Source organism: Poecilia mexicana, unplaced genomic scaffold (assembly GCF_051168715.1).
Source record: "Poecilia mexicana isolate PSO_F unplaced genomic scaffold, ASM5116871v1 scaffold_5, whole genome shotgun sequence".
NCBI lineage: Eukaryota > Metazoa > Chordata > Actinopteri > Cyprinodontiformes > Poeciliidae > Poecilia > Poecilia mexicana.
In genome coordinates, this window is record NW_028263374.1 from 31,004,515 (window position 1) to 31,024,831 (window position 20,317).

A 20,317-nucleotide genomic window follows, 5' to 3' on the forward strand; every position below is an offset into this window, starting at 1 on the left:
GTATTTTCTTGTAGTTAACTGCATCTCCCTGTAGTTACCTGTATTTTCTTGTAGTTAACTGCATCTCCCTGTAGTTACCTGTATTTACTTGTAGTTAACTGCATCTCCCTGTAGTTACCTCTATCTACCTGTATTTACTTGTAGTTAACTGCATCTCCCTGTAGTTACCTCTATCTACCTGTATTTACTTGTAGTTAACTGCATCTCCCTGTAGTTACCTGTATTTACTTGTAGTTAACTGCATCTCCCTGTAGTTACCTCTATCTACCTGTATTTACTTGTAGTTAACTGCATCTCCCTGTAGTTACCTGTATTTACTTGTAGTTAACTGCATCTCCCTGTAGTTACCTGTATCTACCTGTATTTACTTGTAGTTAACTGCATCTCCCTGTAGTTACTTGTAGTTACCTACATAGTATTCAGGTGGATGCGAAAACATCTCTCTCCCCCCAGAAGAAAGGTACGTGTAAGGGTGAAGTAGCGTAGAAAACATACGCTCGCTTTACCCCCCTACCCCCAAAGTCGACGATACATGAAGGGTAAAAGGAGCGTAAGGCGCGCTGAAGTGCATGCGAACACATCATTGGCGTGCCGCCCCCTCCAGACGGGGTTTTGACGCCCCCTCTGGTGCTGCGCCCTAACGCATGCGTAGTTTGCCTGTAGTTTGCTGTAATGATGATGAGAGAACATCAAATTTTTTGTATAAATTAGTTTTTTTATTTGTAATGTCAAGAACAGCGATTTTTTTTATGTCTGTAATGTAATTACTTTTATTTCCCTGTAGTTACCTCTAGTTACCTATTTCTACCTGCAGTTACCCGTAGTTACTTTTAGTTATCAGTATCTCCCTGTAGTTACTTGTATCTTCATGTCAGTGACGTGCGGTCACTGACATGAAGCATACAACGCTGGAGGCGTTGTATGCTTCGTTGTATGCTGCTCGAAATTTCCGTAGGTCCAATAACATGCATGGATCTAAGTCATAAGTCAGAGCCTCACCAGCAGTGAACCTCACCGCACCTCACTGCTTCATGTAGTTACCTGTAGTAACCTGTATCTCCTGGCCCGGCCGTTGATCTGTATAAATCAGTCTGTTTTTCCTCTTTTTGACCTTTGACCCTGGAACATTCCTGTTGCTGACGGGAACACTGACCTAAAAATATCCAGAGCACTCCATGATCCCGAGCTGCTCCACCTCTGCCCGCGCTGCCGTCAGCTGTTCGTTCCCATGGCAACAGCTACTCCCAGCCGGACAGGTGCGTTGCTCCTCATACCTCACATATTTGGTCCGGGTCGAGTTTCTGAGCAGAGCAGCGGGCGGAGGAGCGGCCTGAGTTCTGCTGCAGGAGTGCAAACGGACCGGCTTCCTCTGCAGGTGGTTCTGCTACGGGCAACTCAGCAGAACCAGTAGAACCATAAAAACCAGTAGAACAAAGCAGAACCACTAGGAAGCTGCTGGGTGGTTCTGATTGGTCGATGTAATCTGCGTTAGCTGGCGTTTCGTCCCTGTGAGCCACCAGAGAGCCCGGCTCTGAGGCTGCTGGTTTGAGTCCCAGTGGGAGATGAAGAGCAGTCAGACTCAAATCCAGCCACACGGTTGGGCCTGCAGCTAATGATTGTTTCAATTAATCAATTCTGATGATTAATCGGCAGAATAATCGATTAATGGTCAAATTGATAGCTTATTCTGATGATAGTTTATTTGATACAATGTTAGAAATACATAACTTGTTTTTCTTAAATAAGAAAATAAACATAAATAATAAACAATAAAGAAAAACTTTGATTATTTGTAGCATCTGCAGCTAAAAAAGTATTTTTGATATAATCTCAAAATCAATAGTGTTGAACTGATCTGTTGATTATTTTTATATTTATTGACTAATAATTGGTGCTGAATAAGAGATTATTTTACAGAAAATGACAACCCTCCCAATGACAAGTTCTGAGTTGGATATATTTGCTGACATTTTTTTTAATCTTATTGTAAAATATTAATATTTTTTGTAGCGTTTTAGCTTAATTGCAGCTCTGTGTGTGTTGCGTCTGTGTACTCCAGTTAACGATTAATCGATTACTAAATTACTTAACGATTATTTCAATAATCAGTCATGATTAATTGCTTGAGCTCTACATATGTTACGGAGAATGAGAAATATTGTCATTTTCCGTCCTGTTTAACGTGCTGAACGTTGTATTCTTGCCCACCGAACCCAGACAGAACCGCGTTCGGGTCGGCCCAGATTCAGCTGACTTCATGCAGAAATAACCTGATTATGAGCTCCGTTCCAGCAGACTGGCCCTCAGATTCCTGATCCTGTAAGCAGCAGAAACTGACGGATCATTAATCAGATTCCTGCTCTGAGCCGAGCTCCACCTGCAGAGCCAAAGTTCAGCGCTTTGTTCAGGTTCTGCTGCCCGTCAATATTTACTTAAAACTGAATCATGGAGCGTTTCAGAGCCGCCAGCTGGTTTTCATGGTAAACTCAGAGAATCAGGAGCAGCACTCACCTTCTTCCCATAAGAAGCTCCCATTATTCCCAGTAGGAGCGACGCCCCTCCTCTGATCCTTCCTGTTCTGCAGCCTGACAGACGGAGCTCTGGGTTCGGTTAGCGCACCAGCGAGTCAGGTGGACTGCTGAACTTCATCCCAACCGGCAGCAGAGCAGAGATCAGCCAGACTGAGCAAGGAGAGAGTGTGGAGGAGGAAGAGGAGGAGGAGGAGGAGGAGGAGCAGCCACCTGTTCCTGTCTGACTCTCAGCTGTGAGGAGTTAAGGTGGGATTACGGTAATCCCAGCAGACAGGAAGCCAGAGAGCAGAAGGTTCCTCACATCTCCTCCAACCAGGATGGAGACGGGATTCTTCATCCCAGCAGGTCCGAGTTTCCCTCCATCCACGGCTCTGGGATGTACTGGAGGAACTGGGAGGCGAACTGGTTTCATCAAATGAACAAGATGGGACGCCTGGAGGACCAGAGAGGAAACATGGAGCTACACTGCAAAAACAAAATCTGACCAAGTATTTCTGTCTGGTTTCAACTTCAAAAATCTTAGTTCCCTTTAAATCAGACAAAACTAACTTACAAATAAAGTAAGTTTCACTTGGCTTGTTTTCAATGAATAATTTCTTGATATTGATGAAAAAGTTGTAGTTCCACTGGCAGATTATTTCACTGTTTTCAGTGTGTGCAGCAACATTTTATTTTTTCAATACTAAAAACACACTAAAAGGTTACTTGTATGTTAAATTAGTCTGATTTCTAAAATATTTGCACTAGAAACTAGACCATAAACACTTGGTTAAATTTGCAGTGTTTTTGCAGTGTACCTGCTCAGACCTTCAGCACTGCAAAAACACACAAAAAATGTAAATTAAAACATTTTGGTCTAGTTTCTAGAGCAAATATTTTTGTACTCTTGAAATAAGACAAAAGTAACTGACAAGTAACATGTAGTTTGTTTTCAGTCAATAATTCCTCAATATTGATAAAAAGTACTTATTCCTCCAGCAGATTATTGAACTGAAAACATGGGAAATGTCTTGTAGGTGAAATAATCTGAAAGTGAAGCCGGGTCTGTTCATCAATATTAAGGAATTATTGACTGAAAAGACGCTAAAGTTACCTGTAAGTTATTTTTGTCTTATTTCAAGTGTAAGATGTTTTCTCTGAATTATTTTATTCAGTGACCCTAATCCTAATCTGTAATCTCAAACATCACTGCAGAAACAGAAAATCTTACAAAATATTCTTGTTCAGGGTGTAGATTTGGTGCGATGTGGCGCCTGAGGGACTGGAACTGTTCTCAGTATCTGATGTTATAATTGAAATGAATGTATTGATGTATATTTATGAGTGGCCTACAGCCATGCATTAAGACAATGTTATTCTAATCTGCACTGATTTTTGTAATCTTGCTTTATTTATTTTCATAAAGTTTGTAGCTTTGCCTTGCCTTTACTCGGGCGTTGAGGGGAAGAAAGTTTGATCTGGTGGATAAAATAATATTTTGTTTGTTTTGCTGTTTAACTGAAAACTAATAAATTAAATGGATTGTAGATCTGGATCTGGTGGGAAGGTTTGGGCCAAACAAATCCTACTCAGAATGGGTGTGAACTTTATCTCCATGGTAACGACGGTTTGGATCAGAGCACCTGAGAGGATCTGCAGACACCTGGAGCTTCTGCAGCAGCCAATCACAGGACAGTGGGATGAAATCACCTGGTGTCGGTCCTGCAGCCAACAAGCTCTTTATGAATAAATCTGTCAGTTAATTTTCCAGCTGCGGAGCAAGCACAAGGTGACAATGAAGAGAAGCAACTGGGAGAAGCTCACAGCAGAACCAGAACCAGACTGGTTTCAGAACTTTGTTTTGTGTGTTTTAGCATTTCTCACCTTCTAAGGTCAATTTTTCCTACACATCTTACGTTGTGAGGAAACTCTGCTGCTTATTGGCCCCAGAAAATCAAATGCTGTTTTGGGGTTATGGTCAGGTGGAGGGCAGCAGGGCTGTCCAAACTTCTTGTGGCATCGGCCAAAATTGTCAAATCAAAAAAACTTGAGTCAAAAAAAAATTATTTTACCTTCTCAAAAACAAAATATGCATGCAGTACTTTAATTAAATAATCCGATTTGTTGCTTGACAGGGATGAATTATTGTAGATCCAAAACTTATGAAGGGTTCTGCAGGGTTGCCTTGTTAAAACAGAAATGTTCTAGTCAGTTCTGATCAGCAGGATCAGGATTTGGGTCACTCTTTCTTCAGCAACACTTGGTGCATTTAAGTTTACAAAATTAATTAAACGTAGATTTGGGTGCAGCAAACTTCACTTTTGAATAAAAGTCACTGCATGATCTGTGCAAGAGAACATGAAAAGCCTGATTATTTAAAGACAAAAACTTTGTGTTGTAGCAATTTTTTTTATTGTACAAATAATTTAATTTTAAAAAAATTATCAAATTCGTGTCATTCCTGACCCACAAACATTTTGGACCCCCTGGTTTAGGGTTGTGTTGTAGAAATGAACAAAGAACGAACGGACGTTAACGCGTTAATTTTGATTATTTTTAATGCAACGTATCACCTTATTTTCTGTTTTTGGGTACAAAAGTTCCAGCTGGAACCTTTGTGTTCATGTGTGTACATCTTGCAGTTACATCCGCTAACATTTCTGATTTCTGGAGATTAAACACGTCATTACAGTAGAAATAAGACAAAACAAACTTACAGTAACTTTTCAGCAAGATATCGATAAAAAAAAGTTATAGTTTATTATAGATAATTTCACTCTATAAGTGAAATAATTATCCAGTAGAACGAGTCCTTTGAGAGATTTTGTGTTTTTGCAGTGTGAAACACTGGAAACACTCCAATCTGATGGCTGAAGAACCAGAGGAACAGATTCAAAAAAACATTTGTTGCAGAGTTCATATGTCTATTTACGCAACAATTTAACAACAAATATTTTTTATTGAAGATGTTGCTTATTTTATGAATTTTTAATTCAAATGATTAAATGTGAATAATTAATTACAGACCCTGAAATTAAATTGATTAAAAATTTTAGTCTTGTCCCACCATCAGTAGACATACATATGTGTGTGTGTGTGTGTGTGTGTACCTGTCGGACCTGGTCCTGGTACCTGTCGGACTCAGGCTCTGGTCCTGGTACACATGCGTGTGTGTGAGCATGTGTGTGTGTGTGTGTGTATGTGTGTGTGTAAATCAACTCCAAACAGCTTCAGATTTAAACGGTCTCTATTTACTTTATACACCATAAATAAATATCCGTTCCATCAGCCTCCAGTCAGGACCAACATGGCCGCCGGTTGCCATGGAGACGGCGGGCCTCTACTCCCCGGGGTTGGGTGGACCCTCGGCTTCCTCTGCGCTCGGACCCGACATCTGCATGAAGAGCTGGCGCAGCTCAGTGATGTCATCATCCAGCGCCGGAGCGGCGTGCTGCTCCCGCTCCTCGATGAAGTCCCAGAGCCGGACCCTGTTCATGAACTGGAGACACAGAACCGGGTCAGAACCACAGGGATCGCATGGCCAAGGGGTAATGGCAGTGGTGGGTTCTGACCCGGACGTTTCCCTCGGAGCTCAGCTGCTTCCGGGGCCGGTCCGGTTCCGGTCGGGTTCCGTCCGGGTAGGCGTGGAGGTACAGGCAGTTTCCCCCGAAGGGACAGGAGCCGCGGCCCTGGTCGAAGTATTTACAGGCCTTCTTACTGCAGAAACAGAGGAGTCAGGCACGCACTCCGATTGGCCGACAGCCAGGGGGCGGGGCTTACACAGGAAGTTACCTCACGCCCGACTTGAAGAGCTCGATCAGCTGATCCTTCTCTTCCTGGTCCTCGACCCAATAGACAGATGGGATGACGAACTCCGAGATGATCCGACACTCCGGACAGGACCTGGAGGGAGAACCGGGTCAGAACCACTGAGAGAGACTGAAGGGTCTCTACAGAACCCTCATCTCTTTCTATTTTCTCTGGTTGTGGTCCACGGTACCAGAACCGGGCCGGACTCACTTGATGATCTTGTTGCAGAAGTTGGTGGTTCCGCGCCACTGGCGGATGCAGCTGAGGCAGAAGGTGTGGCAGCAGGAGGACAGGATGCCGAACCGCCGCTCCGACGGCGCCGCCTTCTGGACCACCACCTCCATGCAGATGGAGCACACCTGCACAGGTACAGGGCGGTCAGGACCCTGTCGTCACGGCAACCGGCACAGAAACTCACCCCACCCACCTTGTTCTGGCTGAGCTGGGCGGCGAACGCCTTCTCCATGTCGGCCTCAAAGGCCAGCAGGCACACCTGGAGAGAGATGGGTCAGGTACCAGAGCCCGGTCCGACAGGTACCTGGACCTGGTCCGACAGGTACCAGGACCCGGTCCGACAGGTACCAGGACCAGGTCCGACAGGTACCAGGACCCGGTCCGACAGGTACCAGGACCAGAGCCCGGTCCGACAGGTACCAGGACCCGGTCCGACAGGTACCTGGACCCGGTCCGACAGGTACCTGGACCCGGTCCGACAGGTACCAGGACCAGGTCCGACAGGTACCAGAGCCCGGTCCGACAGGTACCTGGACCTGGTCCGACAGGTACCAGGACCCGGTCCGACAGGTACCAGGACCAGGTCCGACAGGTACCAGGACCCGGTCCGACAGGTACCAGGACCAGAGCCCGGTCCGACAGGTACCAGGACCAGGTCCGACAGGTACCTGGACCTGGTCCGACAGGTACCTGGACCCGGTCCGACAGGTACCAGGACCAGGTCCGACAGGTACCAGGACCCGGTCCGACAGGTACCAGGACCCGGTCCGACAGGTACCTGGACCCGGTCCGACAGGTACCTGGACCCGGTCCGACAGGTACCTGGACCCGGTCCGACAGGTACCAGGACCAGGTCCGACAGGTACCAGGACCAGGACCAGGTCTGACAGGTACCAGGACCCGGTCCGACAGGTACCAGAGCCCGGTCCGACAGGTACCAGAGCCCGGTCCGACAGGTACCAGGACCAGGTCCGACAGGTACCAGGACCAGGTCCGACAGGTACCAGGACCAGGACCCGGTCCGACAGGTACCAGAACCCGGTCCGACAGGTACCAGAACCCGGTCCGACAGGTACCAGGACCAGGTCCGACAGGTACCAGGACCAGGACCCGGTCCGACAGGTACCAGAACCCGGTCCGACAGGTACCAGAACCCGGTCCGACAGGTACCAGGACCAGGTCCGACAGGTACCAGGACCAGGTCCGACAGGTACCAGGACCCGGTCCGACAGGTACCAGGACCAGGTCCGACAGGTACCAGGACCCGGTCCGACAGGTACCAGGACCAGGTCCGACAGGTACCAGGACCCGGTCCGACAGGTACCAGGACCAGGTCCGACAGGTACCAGGACCCGGTCCGACAGGTACCAGGACCCGGTCCGACAGGTACCAGAGCCCGGGTCGGTGTTCACCTTCTCGTGAGCTCTCCGCTGCTCCGGGTCATGGGGGTGGAGCACCTGCAGGCGACACACCTCACACAGGTCACCATGGAGATACGGGCAGCTGTCGCCATAGAAACAGTGTCCAGCAGCGGCGTACGGACAGAGCTGATAGGCTCCACCCACCGCGTGAGGCTCTGCAGGAAAAAGGATGGGTAAAAAGGAAGTTGTCATCAGCCAATCGGATGGCTCCATTCAGGACCCACCTGGTTCTGGAGCCGACCCGTCCAGCCCGGTTCTGATGGCTTCCACGTAGGACTGCGGAGTGGCCGCCGCCTCCGGTACCGCTGGGATCGGACCGTCTGACAGGCTGCCAAAGGGCCGATCGCCGCACAGTGCTGAGGAACAGGAAGGGGCGGGTCACACGCCGAGCAGCACACCTGGACTCACCTGTCGCAACACCTGGACCCGACCCGCAAGCAAACCCACGGTACTATCAGAACCCAGGAGTTACCAGATTATTGGGTTCTGGAGATCTGAATTTTGTACAATTTTGATTTTTTTTCCACCTGGGTTTCCACTGTTCAGAGTGATGTCATCACCCAGGGCGGCCATCTTGTTTGACAGTTTCTGTTTATTTGGATTCAGGTAAACTCTACATTCAGGAAATGACTTTTATTTTAAATTAAGAGAATAAAAACAAGAAAGCAGTCGTAATTTTAGGAGAATAAAATCTTAATTTTATGCAAACACAAAAAATTTTAAATTGAAATGATGAATGTTGAGCATCTTGTGAAGTTATACTTTGGTATCAGTTTTACAGATTATACTTAAACACGTCAGCATCAAATTATTTTCAGTAGCTGAACTTTGAGTCGATTGGTCAAACTGAGTATTTCAGAGAATAAGGAACTAATCAGATCTTTTCTACAGAAGCTTTTTTTCTCACTAAATTGACTTATTTCTTGTAATTTGATGATGTTTGTTCTGGTGGAATTGTGTCTTTTCTGCTAATATTATGACTTTATTCCCATAATTAAACAGAAATTCTCGCACTCTGATGCTGATCCAACTGACAGATGGAATGATTGAAATAAAATCCACTTTTTAAAAATATTTTCTGGCATTTGCAATTTCTTTTTTGGAAAAGAAAGCGAGAAAAAAAATCAAGTAAAATTGAGTCAGTTATGAAAAAATCTGCAGCATCTCAGGTGTGTCCTTACCTCTGTCCTTCAGGACCAAAGGCTTCTTCCCTTCACCTCTGACTCCTCTGCCTGCACCTGCTGGGTCCGCAGAAGCTCCGCCCCCTCCTCCTCTCATTGAATGTTTCACGTGATCATACCTGGACACACAGCACACCTATCATGTACCTGGAAGGTTAGACAGGTCAGCTGTCAGGGGCAGGTGCACCTCACCTGCAGCGCTCTCCGTAGGCGCAGGTTCCCCTCTGGTAGTACTTGCAGATGGTGGATGGTTTGCTGTTGTTCAGGTCATGAGAGAACAGGCAGTTGCTGCCCTCCCTGCAGACTCCGTGGAGGAAATACCTGCAACAAACCTGGACACGTGACTCACCTGGCAGTCACCTATTCAGTCCACTCAGGTACATTCAGACAGACCTTTGCTAAAGATTGGGTCATTTAAAACTGCAGTATGTAACTTTTATAAAACATTTTTTACACATTTGTTTAAACTGTCACCATGTTGTGGCAGTTTGGTGTGAGACACAATCTGTAAAAAACATTTAGTTCCTCTGCTTTCTCCCAGTAGCAGTCTGGATTACAGTAAGTCTGAAGAAGCCTCTGACTGAAGATACTCCTCTTTTCCACAACAGTCTCATGAAGCGGATGGTCAGGGTTGGCCATCATTTTCTTGATTTTAAGAATAATATCCCACCCACCTCTGCTATGCTGCAGCTAGCATAGCACGTTATGAATGCTCAAACTAGTAGCGTATCCTGTGACTGTAAATTGTTTCTCCGCCACTGAAACATTTAGCAACAAGTACATAAAGTTGATTGACTGTACTAAGCCCCTCCTCGTGGCTCTGATTGGTTGTTTGTGGTTAGTAGCGATTCATTTCTTCCAGTAGCTCAGAGATCGATATTTTTACAGATTTGACTTTAACAAACTGTCACAAAATGGCGACAGTTTTAACAAATACATAAAAAACATTTTCTTTATAAAAGTTACATACTGCAGCTTCAATCTGCTCAGAACCAGAACTTTATCTGAGACAGTTACATCTCCGATCAGAAGAACTGCAGAATGAAACCGGTTCCGATCCGGTTTAATTGGACAGTAGAGGTTCGGACGGAACTCGACCTTTTGCAGTCACACTAACTGGACCGAACCGGGTGGAAAGAGCACCAGGATCGGAACCAGACGCAAGCAGCGATGTTCTGCCCTAAACTATAGTTTCCATGGTAACGGCAGGACTCGGGCAGCTTACTGATCAATCGGCTGATCAGATGAATAGCTGCGCATGCTCACACAGGTAAGCATAGCCAGCGGCAGAGCTAGCGGCTAAAAACATTAGCTTTACGGCAGCGCGTGCGCAGTGACGGTCCTGAGTTAGTCGGACTGTTAGCTTAAAGACAGAGACACAGCAAAGAGCGCGCGCTCACCTGCAGGTCACCTGTCTGGTGCTCATCTTCTTCGTCGTGGTCTGCGATCAGCTGCCGGAAGTGTGCTGCTGGTTCTCCGCTCTAAGAGCTCCGGGAGTAAGCAGCAGAAGGAGGAACGTTCCTGCAGCTGCAGAAAATAGCGCCATCCTGCGAATGTTCTGGTCCAGTTCTGGTCCGGTTCTGCTCCCGTGAATTCATGTTATCCTGCTGTGATTTTAACTATCCAAAAAGGAGCTCTTTGATTCCAGATTGACCCAGTGTGTGTTACTGTTTCTGGTTCTGTCTCATCAGCCCAGGGAGGTTCGGTTTCAGGTTGGATGTTTTCTGCTCTCACCTGGCGGACTTTCACCTGTTCAGGTTTAGGATTACTGATTTGTATTCCTGGAGGTTCTGGGTTCCGGCTCTGGTTTGTGTTTCAGGTCACAGGCTGTTGATTCTGTTCCAGATTCTTTTGGATCAGAACCTAAAACAGAACCATAACTGTTCTATCTGCGTGGTCCAAATCAGCTGCTAAGCTTTATATTCACCAGCTTACAGAAAAAAAACTGATTATCTTATTTTAACAGTTTATAGCTCTTTATTCAATTTAATTTATGTAGATATTAATTGGTCCTGGGTAACAGGTGGCGTGCCACAGCTCACCTGTTTGGTACTAATGAACCAAACAGTCATAGTTTGACTGGGAGGAAGCAGGGCTACCCAAAGAGAACCCATTCATAATAACTCCATGCAGAAAGGCCCCAGGCTGGGATTCCAACCCAGGACCTCTATGCTACTTCCTGAGGCACCCTGGAGGAACCTCAAGGGTTCCTTGGATTCATGTACTTCAATCCCCAAGTACACCAGGGACCCTCATGTACCCCTAATGAATCCCCTGACAAATCTCCCCAAAGTCCCTGAGGAACCCCAAGGTTCATCAGCCACCTGATGAACCGGACCCTTCAGGAACCCCTTAGACTTTCCTGTTCCTGGACTTCCTGAACTCAGGGTATTTCCTGGGTCCAGCTCAGGTGTGCCAGTTTACCTGCAGACAGAGGATAATTTCACCTGTTCCTCAGAGATGATGAATGGCTGAAGAGGAAAGTGTGACATTTGACCCCAGATGAGTCTATCTCTGTCAGACTCACCTGAGCTCACTGATCAGATCGCCATCTGACAAGTGAGACGGAAAATATTCAGTGAGAACCAATCAGGAGGCAACACCTGGAAGCTTCCTGTTTCAGCTTTCAAGTCAGAATTTTTCTGCGGGTTTGGGTCAGAACCAGAACACCCAACCAGTCTTCAGACCTCAGAGTATAAAGCTGAACAGGTCCTGCTCTGTCCATGTTTCCATGGTAACAATGCAGACACAGTCCAGAGGTCACCTGCTCAGACTGACTCACCTCCAGGTGAAACAGGTCACATGACCACCTGCCTGACACCAGAACACCTGATAGGCTGGAGCCAGGGTCTGTGATGTCATCTGATAGGCTGTATCCAGGCAACCAGAGGAGGAGGCGGGGAGAAGAAGCTAAAGAGAGGAGGAGGAAGAGGAGTGGGTCAGACTGCCAAGCAGCTGAGGAGGAGATGGAGCAAAGCGTCATCCACCTGAGCCACTGCCAGAAGGAGATCTTCTGTTTTGCGGTGCCTGAGGTGTGTCCGAGCTGCGGGGAGGAGCTGAAGGGCCGCAGACTGCAGGAGGCGCCGGTGAGTCTGCCGTCCCCCTTCACCGATGGACACAAGACCTCCTGCTGCCTGCTGGTCGCTCCTGCACACAACAACCAGGACAGGTAACAGCACATCTGCACAGTTACACCCAGGATAGCCTGCAGAAAACACTCAGCCAACAGCTGTTAGAACCCAGTAGAACCAGTATCAGTCTGGATTGGTGGGTGATGAGGTTTCCTGTTAATGCTGGTCTGGAACACCTGAGCTCTTTACCTGAAAACCTTACATCAGTTACTTGCAGGTGACTGGTTTGCAGGTCAGAAAACCAGTTTGGAGTACGACACCAGTCTAACTAGTGTGTCCTCCTCTGTCCCTCAGAGACTTTACTGGGACATCAGACCTGCACACTGGCATCTCCAACACTAAAGGTATGAACCTGAGACAAGGGCCTTTGTCCAGGTAAGGAGGCCTACAGGTCACCTGGGTGATGCCACCGCTCTGTCTCACCTGACTCTGTCTCACCTGTATATTTATCCAGGTGTTGTTTATAACTACACTCAGGATGGCGTGCGGCGAGATCAGAGTGGGTGGAGCCACTGTGTCAGCGTCCCCCTGGTCCGACCCGACATGTTCCACCTGCTGGCTCAGTGGGACCAGTACCTGGAGACGTTCTCTGAGGGACCCGCCTGGGACCCAGTGTGGCAGAAGTAGGTTCCACCCAAAGCCCCTGTCTCACTACCTGTCCTCTCTGACTCACCTGTCGGTCTCTCAGGTTCCATGAGGAAGACCACAACTGTTTCAGCTTCTGCCTCCAGTTCCTGAACGGCGTCCTGGCCATGGAGGGTCGCGGCACTCTGAGCCGGGATGACTTCACCCGCTGCTTCATCCTGCCGAGGATGAGGAGGGTGTCAAAGTACACCACGCTGATCCGGCACCTGCAGGAACACCAGTACTACCTGGCAGACAGGCAGGAGACACTGGGATACGGGCAGGAAGAGTCGGTCGCCACCAGTTAAACCAATCAATCCACCAGTCAAAACAACCATACTACCAGTTAAACCAGTCTCAGTATTGTTGAAGCTAAATAGTTGAAACAGCAGCCTGACCACTAGTTAAATCAGTCTGGTCAACTCGTCTGTTTTGGTGTGACATGAATGTTTATTTATTGTTTGTAAATAAAGGTGAATATTTTCATAAACCTTAACAGAGTTTCAGACATCTGTGTTTTGGATGAAGCATCTAAAGCAGGAAGTCTTTCCACCAATCAGGAAGAAGCTGAGGTTAGAGGAGGAACCAAAGAGAGAGAAGAGTTGGTTCCAGCAGCTTGAATGGACTGGTTCTGATCTGAACTGGGTTTGTGGACTAGAAGTAGAGTATTGTTCTTCATGGCAATTACAGATTATTGAGCTGAGCTTTATTGATTTCAGCTAAAGAAGGATGGAGAGAAACCGAAACCAGAACCACCCGAAACCCTGGACGCATAAGCAGGTGGAGTAATAGTTCTGGTCTCATTAGCAACCGATTAATATTCTGTAGAGGCGAATTATCCAGCAGATGGCAGTAGAGCAATTATTTGGACGCAATCAAACCGCAAAGAAGAAGTTCCGAATGGAGTTTCCAGCCGGACACAGTTTTTGTAACACCGCCTCCCCTCCCACGAACGAACCACGGCGTTTAAACTTGAGATTGGACCCAACTCTGGCCGCCAGGAACCGGCGGAATGCAGGCGGAGTTCCGGCCTCCTCGGAGGAGAACCCGGGTTTATGAGGACTACAAGGCTCCGCTGCCGCTGATCCGGAACCGGCAGGACAGGAAGCATTACCGGGGGGAGCTGGTCCACCAGCAGGTTCTGGTCTGCCATCCGGACCACATCCAGAGCATCCACAACCAGGTCAGAACCAGATCCAGGTTCAGTAGAACCATGTGTGAACCAGCAGATGCAGGTCCAGGTTCAGATCCAGTAGAGCCAGGTCCAGACATGGTCTGTGTAGCTTCAGATGGGTTTTGCCCTTAGTATCGTCTCTCAGGCTAAATGTGTTTGTCGTTTTAGGGCTACTTTGGAAAAGGGGTTCTGTCCAGAGCCCGACCGGAACACAGCATTTCCGACCAATGGGAGAGTGAGTTTCCACCCACACAATGACATCATCTTCAGTCATCCAATCCGTGCTGACCTCTGTTTTCGTCACAGAACACAAAGGTGTGCTTCTACCTGTCATCTCTCAGTCCAGGTACCTGACATCACATCACATCCTGTCTGCTTACACAGTGACATCACATCCTGTCTGTGGTGATAGTGTCACATGTCTGAACCTCACAGGTATGAAGAGCTGCTCAGGTGGGCAGAGGCAGAGCTTTCTTCTCAGCGATTGGATGAAGAGGCGGCCAATCAGACGCTGCTGTCTCTGACTGAGACTGTGGAGGAGGAAGAGGAGGAAAATGGAGCAGAAGAAGAGCCAGGGGGCGGAGCCTGTGTCCTAATGAAGAGGCTAGGGGCGGAGTCAAAGCCAGAGGACAGAAACTGCAGGTAGAGTTCAGCACCCAGAGAGACCGGTTCTGAGGCAGAACCAGACTGAACCTGTTTCCTGTCAACGTTCAGGTCCGACCCACAGAACCTAGACCAGGACGCAGAACCCAACTCTGACTCCGACTCTGAGCCCGGTTCTGGTGTCCGTGTTCCGGGTCCTGGTTATGTCCTGGTGGACCTGGAAGCTCAGGTGGGTCCTCACCTGAGACAGTGGCTGCTGGTGTTTCTCTGCTGCTGCTGTTCATTTGTTGTTGTTTCCATGGTTACAGGATGGAGGCGGAGCCAGGGAGGTGAGGCGGAGTCCTCTGGCTCTTACAGAGTACCTGCAGCTGAGCCTGGAGGAGGTAACACACCTGAGTCAGCACAACAACTACGCAGGCAGTGAGACTGATCTACTTGCATATTTCTATGAGAACGAATGATAATTCGATTTATGTGCATTTAAGTCTTGCAAACGCTCATTGAATAGCACTCTCACTCAGCCTAATCTAGGCTAAAACCAACCAAACCAGCAGCCAATCACAGACGAGTCTTTTTCATCCAATCAGTTTTTTCCTAGGAAATACTGAAAAACAACCAATTATTGCACCAAAAGGCCAAAATTTCACGCCTAATCTGCTCACCTGTCTGACCTGCAGGCCTTCTTCCTGGTCTACAGCCTTGGCGTTCTGTCTGTCTACCAGCACCAGGTGAGGCTCTCATTTGGACCTCTGATGCGTTTTGTCAGGATGTGACCTCATCATCTCTGTCCTGTCTTCTGATTGGTCAGGAGCCCCTGTCAGTCGTGGAGCTGTGGAGGACGTTTCGGTTGCTGCGTCCCGACTTCGTCAGTTCATACGCTGCGTACCATCACTTCCGCAGCAGGGGCTGGGTCCCTAAGGGAGGAGGCGGGGCCAAATACGGCGTTGATCTCAGTAAGGCTCAGTGAACTCTGAGCTGTCAGTCAGAGTGCAGGGAAAAGCTGGAGCTGTTCCAGGCCCTGGATCAGAACCAGGACACATTCTGCTAGTCTGTGGACTTATCAGGTGTGTTTTCTCATCTGGTTCTGGTTTCAGTGCTCTACAGGAAGGGACCACCTTTCTACCACGCCAGGTAACGCTCACCTGTTCTGGTCTCCAGAAGTTCGCTCTGTGTTCAGGTGAAGGTCAGACATGTTGTCTCTTCCAGAGCCGTCTCGTTCCGCTCTGGGTTGGGAGCTCCTGACGGATCATCCCGTGTCTAGTTTCTGAAAACGATTAGAAATGCTGCAGCAGGAGGGCCTCACAGATTGTTCCTGTCCTCTTGCCATAGCTACTCAGTGGTGGTGGAGAGGACTGGTGAATCGTTGGGGGGTGCGGCGCTGCGCCCGTTTTCCTGGCGCTCACTGGCGGCTCTCAGCAGGATCACAGCCAGTGTCTCCAAGGTAACTGCTCCACCTGTCGCTGCTACCTGGTGCTGCTGTTGATCTTTCTTAATGGTGGATCCTGATTGGTTCCCAGGAGTTGATGCTATGTTACATCATCTACCCAACTGACCTATCAGAGGATGACCTGGATTCACCTGTGTGCCTGAGCAGATTAAAGGTTCAGGTAAAGATCAACTACCTGTCTCCACATCACGAGTTACCATAGTAACTGAACAAATGACATTATAAAGAAAGATCTTCAACACAATAATTAATATTTGATTGCATTAAACAAAACATTATAAACAGAAATAATGGTTAAAATATATATATATATATATATATATATATATATATATATATATATATATATATGATCCATGCCTACTGGCTAAAGAAACTCACTGCCCTCCATGAGCGACTGGCAGCTCAACTGAACCAGCTGCTACAGAATGGGACTCACCCTGAATGGCTAACTGAAGGGCGCACAATCCTGATCCAGAAGGACCCCTCAAAGGGTTCAGTCCCATCCAACTATCGGCCAATAACCTGTCTCTCTACAACATGGAAGCTCATGTCAGGCATCATAGCGGCTAAGATAAGCGGACACATGGATAAATACATGAGCACGGCACAGAAGGGCATCGGCATAAATAGTAGAGGAGCCAAACACCAACTCCTTGTAGACCACACAGTCGCCCGAGACTGCAAAACCCGACACACCAACCTGTGCACCGCTTGGATTGATTACAAGAAAGCCTATGACTCAATGCCACACACCTGGATCATTGAATGCTTAGAGATGTACAACATCAATAGGACTCTAAGAGCCTTCATTGCAAACTCGATGGGGCTGTGGAAAACCACCCTTGAAGCCAACTGCAAACCGCTTGCACAAGTGTCCATCAAATGTGGCATATACCAAGGAGATGCTCTGTCCCCACTGCTGTTCTGCATAGGCCTGAACCCCCTCAGCCAAATCATCAACAAGACTGGCTACGGATACCGACTCAAGAACGGGGCCACAATCAGTCACCTCCTCTACATGGATGACATCAAGCTGTACGCCAAGAGCGAGCGAGACATCGACTCACTGATCCACACCACCAGGATCTACAGCACTGACATTGGGATGTCATTCGGACTAGAGAAGTGTGGCCGGATGGTTACAAAGAGAGGGAAGGTCGTCCGCACAGAAGGGGTCTCACTCCCAGAGGGAACGATAGCAGACATAGAGCACAGCTACAAGTACCTGGGAATACCACAAGCAAATGGCAACCTCGATGAGGTCACAAGGAAAGGAGCCACAGCCAAATACCTCCAACGAATAAGGCAAGTCCTGAGAAGCCAGCTCAATGGCAAGAACAAGATCCGTGCAATAAACAGCTATGCCTTACCAGTAATCAGATACCCTGCCGGAATAATTAGCTGGCCAATGGAAGAGATGAAGGCCACGGATGTTAAGACTCGGAAGCTACTAACCATCCATGGAGGGTTCCACCCCAAATCCAGCACCCTGAGACTGTACACGAGCCGTAAGGAAGGAGGCAGAGGACTAGTGAGTGTGAGAGCCACTGTCCAGGATGAAACATCTAAGATCCATAAATACATCAAGGACAAAGCCTCAACGGACGATGTGCTCAGCGAATGGCTCAGGCAATGGGGAACAGAGGACGAGGTCCTGGAGGTACCATCATGGGAAGACAAGCCCCTACATGGGATGTACCACCGACAAATAACTGAAGTGGCTGATATCAGGAAATCCTACCAATGGCTGGAGAAAGCTGGACTCAAGGACAGCACAGAGGCCCTCATCCTGGCCGCCCAGGAACAGGCACTAAACACCAGAGCAATAGAAGCTCAGATCTACCACACCAGACAAGACCCAAGGTGTAGGTTGTGCAAGGAGGCCTCTGAGACAGTCCAGCACATAACAGCAGGGTGCAAGATGCTGGCAGGGAAAGCGTACATGGAACGACATAACCAAGTGGCGGGCATAGTGTACAGGAACATCTGTGCAGAATATGGACTGGAAGCCCCGAGGTCAAAGTGGGGAACACCCCCAAAGGTGGTGGAGAATGACCGAGCTAAGATCCTGTGGGACTTCCAGATCCAGACAGACAAGATGGTAATGGAGAACCAACCGGACATTGTGGTGGTGGATAAAGAACAGAGGAAAGCCGTTGTGGTGGATGTAGCAATACCAAGTGACCACAACATCAGGAAAAAGGAGAAACTGGAGAAATACCAGGGCCTCAGAGAGGAACTGGAGAAGGCCTGGAAGGTGAAGACCACAGTGGTGCCTGTGGTCATCGGGGCCCTCGGGGCAGTCACCCCCAAACTGGAGCAGTGGCTCAAACAGATCCCAGGAACAACATCAGACATCTCAGTCCAGAAATGTGCAGTTCTAGGCACAGCCAAGATACTGCGCAGACCTCCTTGACCTCCTTTTTTATATATATATATATATATATATATATATATATATATATATATATATATATATATATATATATATATATATATATATATATATATATATATATATATATATATATATATATATATATATATATATATATATATATATATATATATATATATATTATAAGGGCTGCACAGTGGCGCAGTTGGTAGAGCTGTCCCCTTGCAGCAAGAAGGTTCTGGGTTCAATTCCCAGCCCCGGTCTTTCTGCATGGAGTTTGCATGTTCTCCCTGTGCATGCATGGGTTTTCTCCAGGTTCTCCGGTTTCCTCCCACAGTCCAAAAACATGACTGTCAGGTTAATTGGCCTTTCCAAATTGCCCCTAGGTGTGAGTGTGTGTGTGCATGGCTGTTTGTCCTGTGTGTCTCTGTGTTGCCCTGCGACAGACTGGCGACCTGCCCAGGGTGTACCCCGCCTCCCACCCGGAACGTGAGCTGGAGATAGGCACCAGCACCTCCCAACCCCACTGAGGGACAAGGGTGAAGGAGAATGGATGGATATATATATATATAATAACAATGGATATTAATAGTGTTACTCAAAGGACTTCCAATCTACAAGTAGAGTAAATAAATTTATACACAAATAGGTAAAAATAAAATAATGTATCTTTTAAGTCTATACAAACAATATTTTTTTATAAGAAATGTGCAAAAATACATTCAAGTACATATAAAAAGAGTCTGTAGCAAATAAGAGAAAATGGCAAAGGGTTCTGCTTGCAGGATAAAGTAAAATTTCTTTAGAAGGGCTTTTGTTTTTCCTAGTTTTTAATTATTTAAATTAAGTTAATAGAGATAATATATGTTTTTAAGTCATTTTCTTTAAAATTATTACATGAGGGGATTTTTTTTCACTCCTTATCATCTTGTGGACATAATATAATTAATTATAACAATTATTAAATTGACTTTAACAATTCAACCTTTTTTTCAGATGAAATATATAAAGATGATCAATATTATTCAATGTAAGTATTTATACTGCCTGTGTTAACACCAAGAGCTATCACGGCTAGTTACCGTGGCAACTAAGTGGTGCGAACCAGAACCAGAGGACTGTGGTTCTGAGCTGTTCTGATCCCAGGTTTATGTCGGACAGATGGAACTAATGGAGCTGGTAATGTCTCTACAGGAAGCGATCGTCAGCAGGTGGGTTTCCTCCAGAGAGCGAGCAGAGCAGGACGACATCTGATTGGCTGACAGCAGAAGCAGTTTAGTGATGATCTCATAAAGAGCCGAGCGGCCAATCAGAAGGAAAACCAGCGTGAACGCGGTCTTTGGTTGGATGCAGAATCGTTTCAGAAGACAGAAGAACATGCAGAGGAAGATGTTCTTCATCGTCATGTTTGTGTTTGACTCCACCTCCTGGTGATGACGTCACCGCCAGCCACCTTCTGATCTGGCTGAGCTACCTCTGCAGGTGTTCCTGTCTGATCTTTAGGTCCATGTCCAGATGTCTGTTCCCACAGAACCTGTTCAGGAATCCATTGGGAGGAAATCTGTGTGTTTATCCTGTTACCATGGCTACGTATGTTTTCCTGTCAGATGGATGTCAAAGTTCATTAAACAGATGTTCAACATGTTACCTCCATAATACATGAAAACAATTCGGCTTCAGTCTCTGTGTCCTGTTTGTTGCTTTTGAGGTAAAACCATGGTTCAGAAGTTGTTCGTCCAGAACCGAATCAGAACCACTCAGAGAAGAACTGAACCTGTTGT

General features: G+C 47.2%; 4 protein-coding genes across 4 annotated transcripts; 3 read left to right on the forward strand and 1 right to left on the reverse strand.

Moving 5' to 3' along the window:
* Positions 1 to 4,899: 4,899 nt before the first annotated feature.
* mkrn2 (makorin, ring finger protein, 2) lies at positions 4,900 to 10,692 on the reverse strand. The gene is made up of 10 exons (XM_014975245.2): positions 10,557 to 10,692; positions 9,349 to 9,477; positions 9,157 to 9,275; positions 8,200 to 8,331; positions 7,967 to 8,130; positions 6,748 to 6,813; positions 6,531 to 6,679; positions 6,303 to 6,413; positions 6,083 to 6,227; positions 4,900 to 6,009 (listed from the first exon to the last, which is right to left on the reverse strand). The coding sequence occupies exons 1-10, from the start codon at positions 10,580 to 10,582 to the stop codon at positions 5,851 to 5,853; spliced, it is 1,200 nt and encodes a 399-aa protein (XP_014830731.1). The 5' UTR covers positions 10,583 to 10,692; the 3' UTR covers positions 4,900 to 5,850.
* On the forward strand, positions 6,824 to 7,925 carry LOC148159818 (uncharacterized; the record flags this gene model as incomplete). Its single annotated transcript, XM_088005954.1, has 3 exons — positions 6,824 to 6,832; positions 6,877 to 7,297; positions 7,417 to 7,925. Coding segments are annotated over exons 1-3 (939 nt in total), but the record flags the coding sequence as incomplete, so codon positions are not given.
* A 120-nt stretch (positions 10,693 to 10,812) lies between the features above and the next one.
* Positions 10,813 to 13,407, forward strand: LOC106908961 (MKRN2 opposite strand protein). The gene is made up of 4 exons (XM_014975248.2): positions 10,813 to 12,325; positions 12,582 to 12,631; positions 12,742 to 12,910; positions 12,976 to 13,407. The coding sequence occupies exons 1-4, from the start codon at positions 12,012 to 12,014 to the stop codon at positions 13,217 to 13,219; spliced, it is 777 nt and encodes a 258-aa protein (XP_014830734.1). The 5' UTR covers positions 10,813 to 12,011; the 3' UTR covers positions 13,220 to 13,407.
* Positions 13,408 to 13,703: 296 nt separating this feature from the next.
* Positions 13,704 to 20,210, forward strand: tsen2 (TSEN2 tRNA splicing endonuclease subunit). The gene is made up of 12 exons (XM_014975247.2): positions 13,704 to 14,094; positions 14,254 to 14,320; positions 14,392 to 14,431; positions 14,521 to 14,727; positions 14,800 to 14,917; positions 14,997 to 15,071; positions 15,366 to 15,416; positions 15,497 to 15,641; positions 15,783 to 15,819; positions 16,018 to 16,129; positions 16,206 to 16,295; positions 19,731 to 20,210. The coding sequence occupies exons 1-12, from the start codon at positions 13,924 to 13,926 to the stop codon at positions 19,788 to 19,790; spliced, it is 1,173 nt and encodes a 390-aa protein (XP_014830733.1). The 5' UTR covers positions 13,704 to 13,923; the 3' UTR covers positions 19,791 to 20,210.
* Positions 20,211 to 20,317: the final 107 nt, after the last annotated feature.

Coding starts and splice junctions, on each gene's coding strand:
- tsen2 (XM_014975247.2), top strand. CDS start 13,924: ATGCAGGCGGAGTTCCGGCCTCCTCGGAGGAGAACCCGGGTTTATGAG. Junction 15,417..15,496: donor TGTCTGTCTACCAGCACCAG/GTGAGGCTCTCA, acceptor CTGATTGGTCAG/GAGCCCCTGTCAGTCGTGGA. Junction 15,642..15,782: donor CAAATACGGCGTTGATCTCA/GTAAGGCTCAGT, acceptor TTCTGGTTTCAG/TGCTCTACAGGAAGGGACCA.
- LOC106908961 (XM_014975248.2), top strand. CDS start 12,012: ATGTCATCTGATAGGCTGTATCCAGGCAACCAGAGGAGGAGGCGGGGA. Junction 12,632..12,741: donor TGGCATCTCCAACACTAAAG/GTATGAACCTGA, acceptor ATATTTATCCAG/GTGTTGTTTATAACTACACT. Junction 12,911..12,975: donor TGGGACCCAGTGTGGCAGAA/GTAGGTTCCACC, acceptor TCGGTCTCTCAG/GTTCCATGAGGAAGACCACA.
- mkrn2 (XM_014975245.2), bottom strand. CDS start 10,582: ATGAGCACCAGACAGGTGACCTGCAG. Junction 9,478..10,556: donor ACCAGACAGGTGACCTGCAG/GTGAGCGCGCGC, acceptor GGTTTGTTGCAG/GTATTTCCTCCACGGAGTCT. Junction 6,414..6,530: donor TTCTGCAACAAGATCATCAA/GTGAGTCCGGCC, acceptor TTCTCCCTCCAG/GTCCTGTCCGGAGTGTCGGA.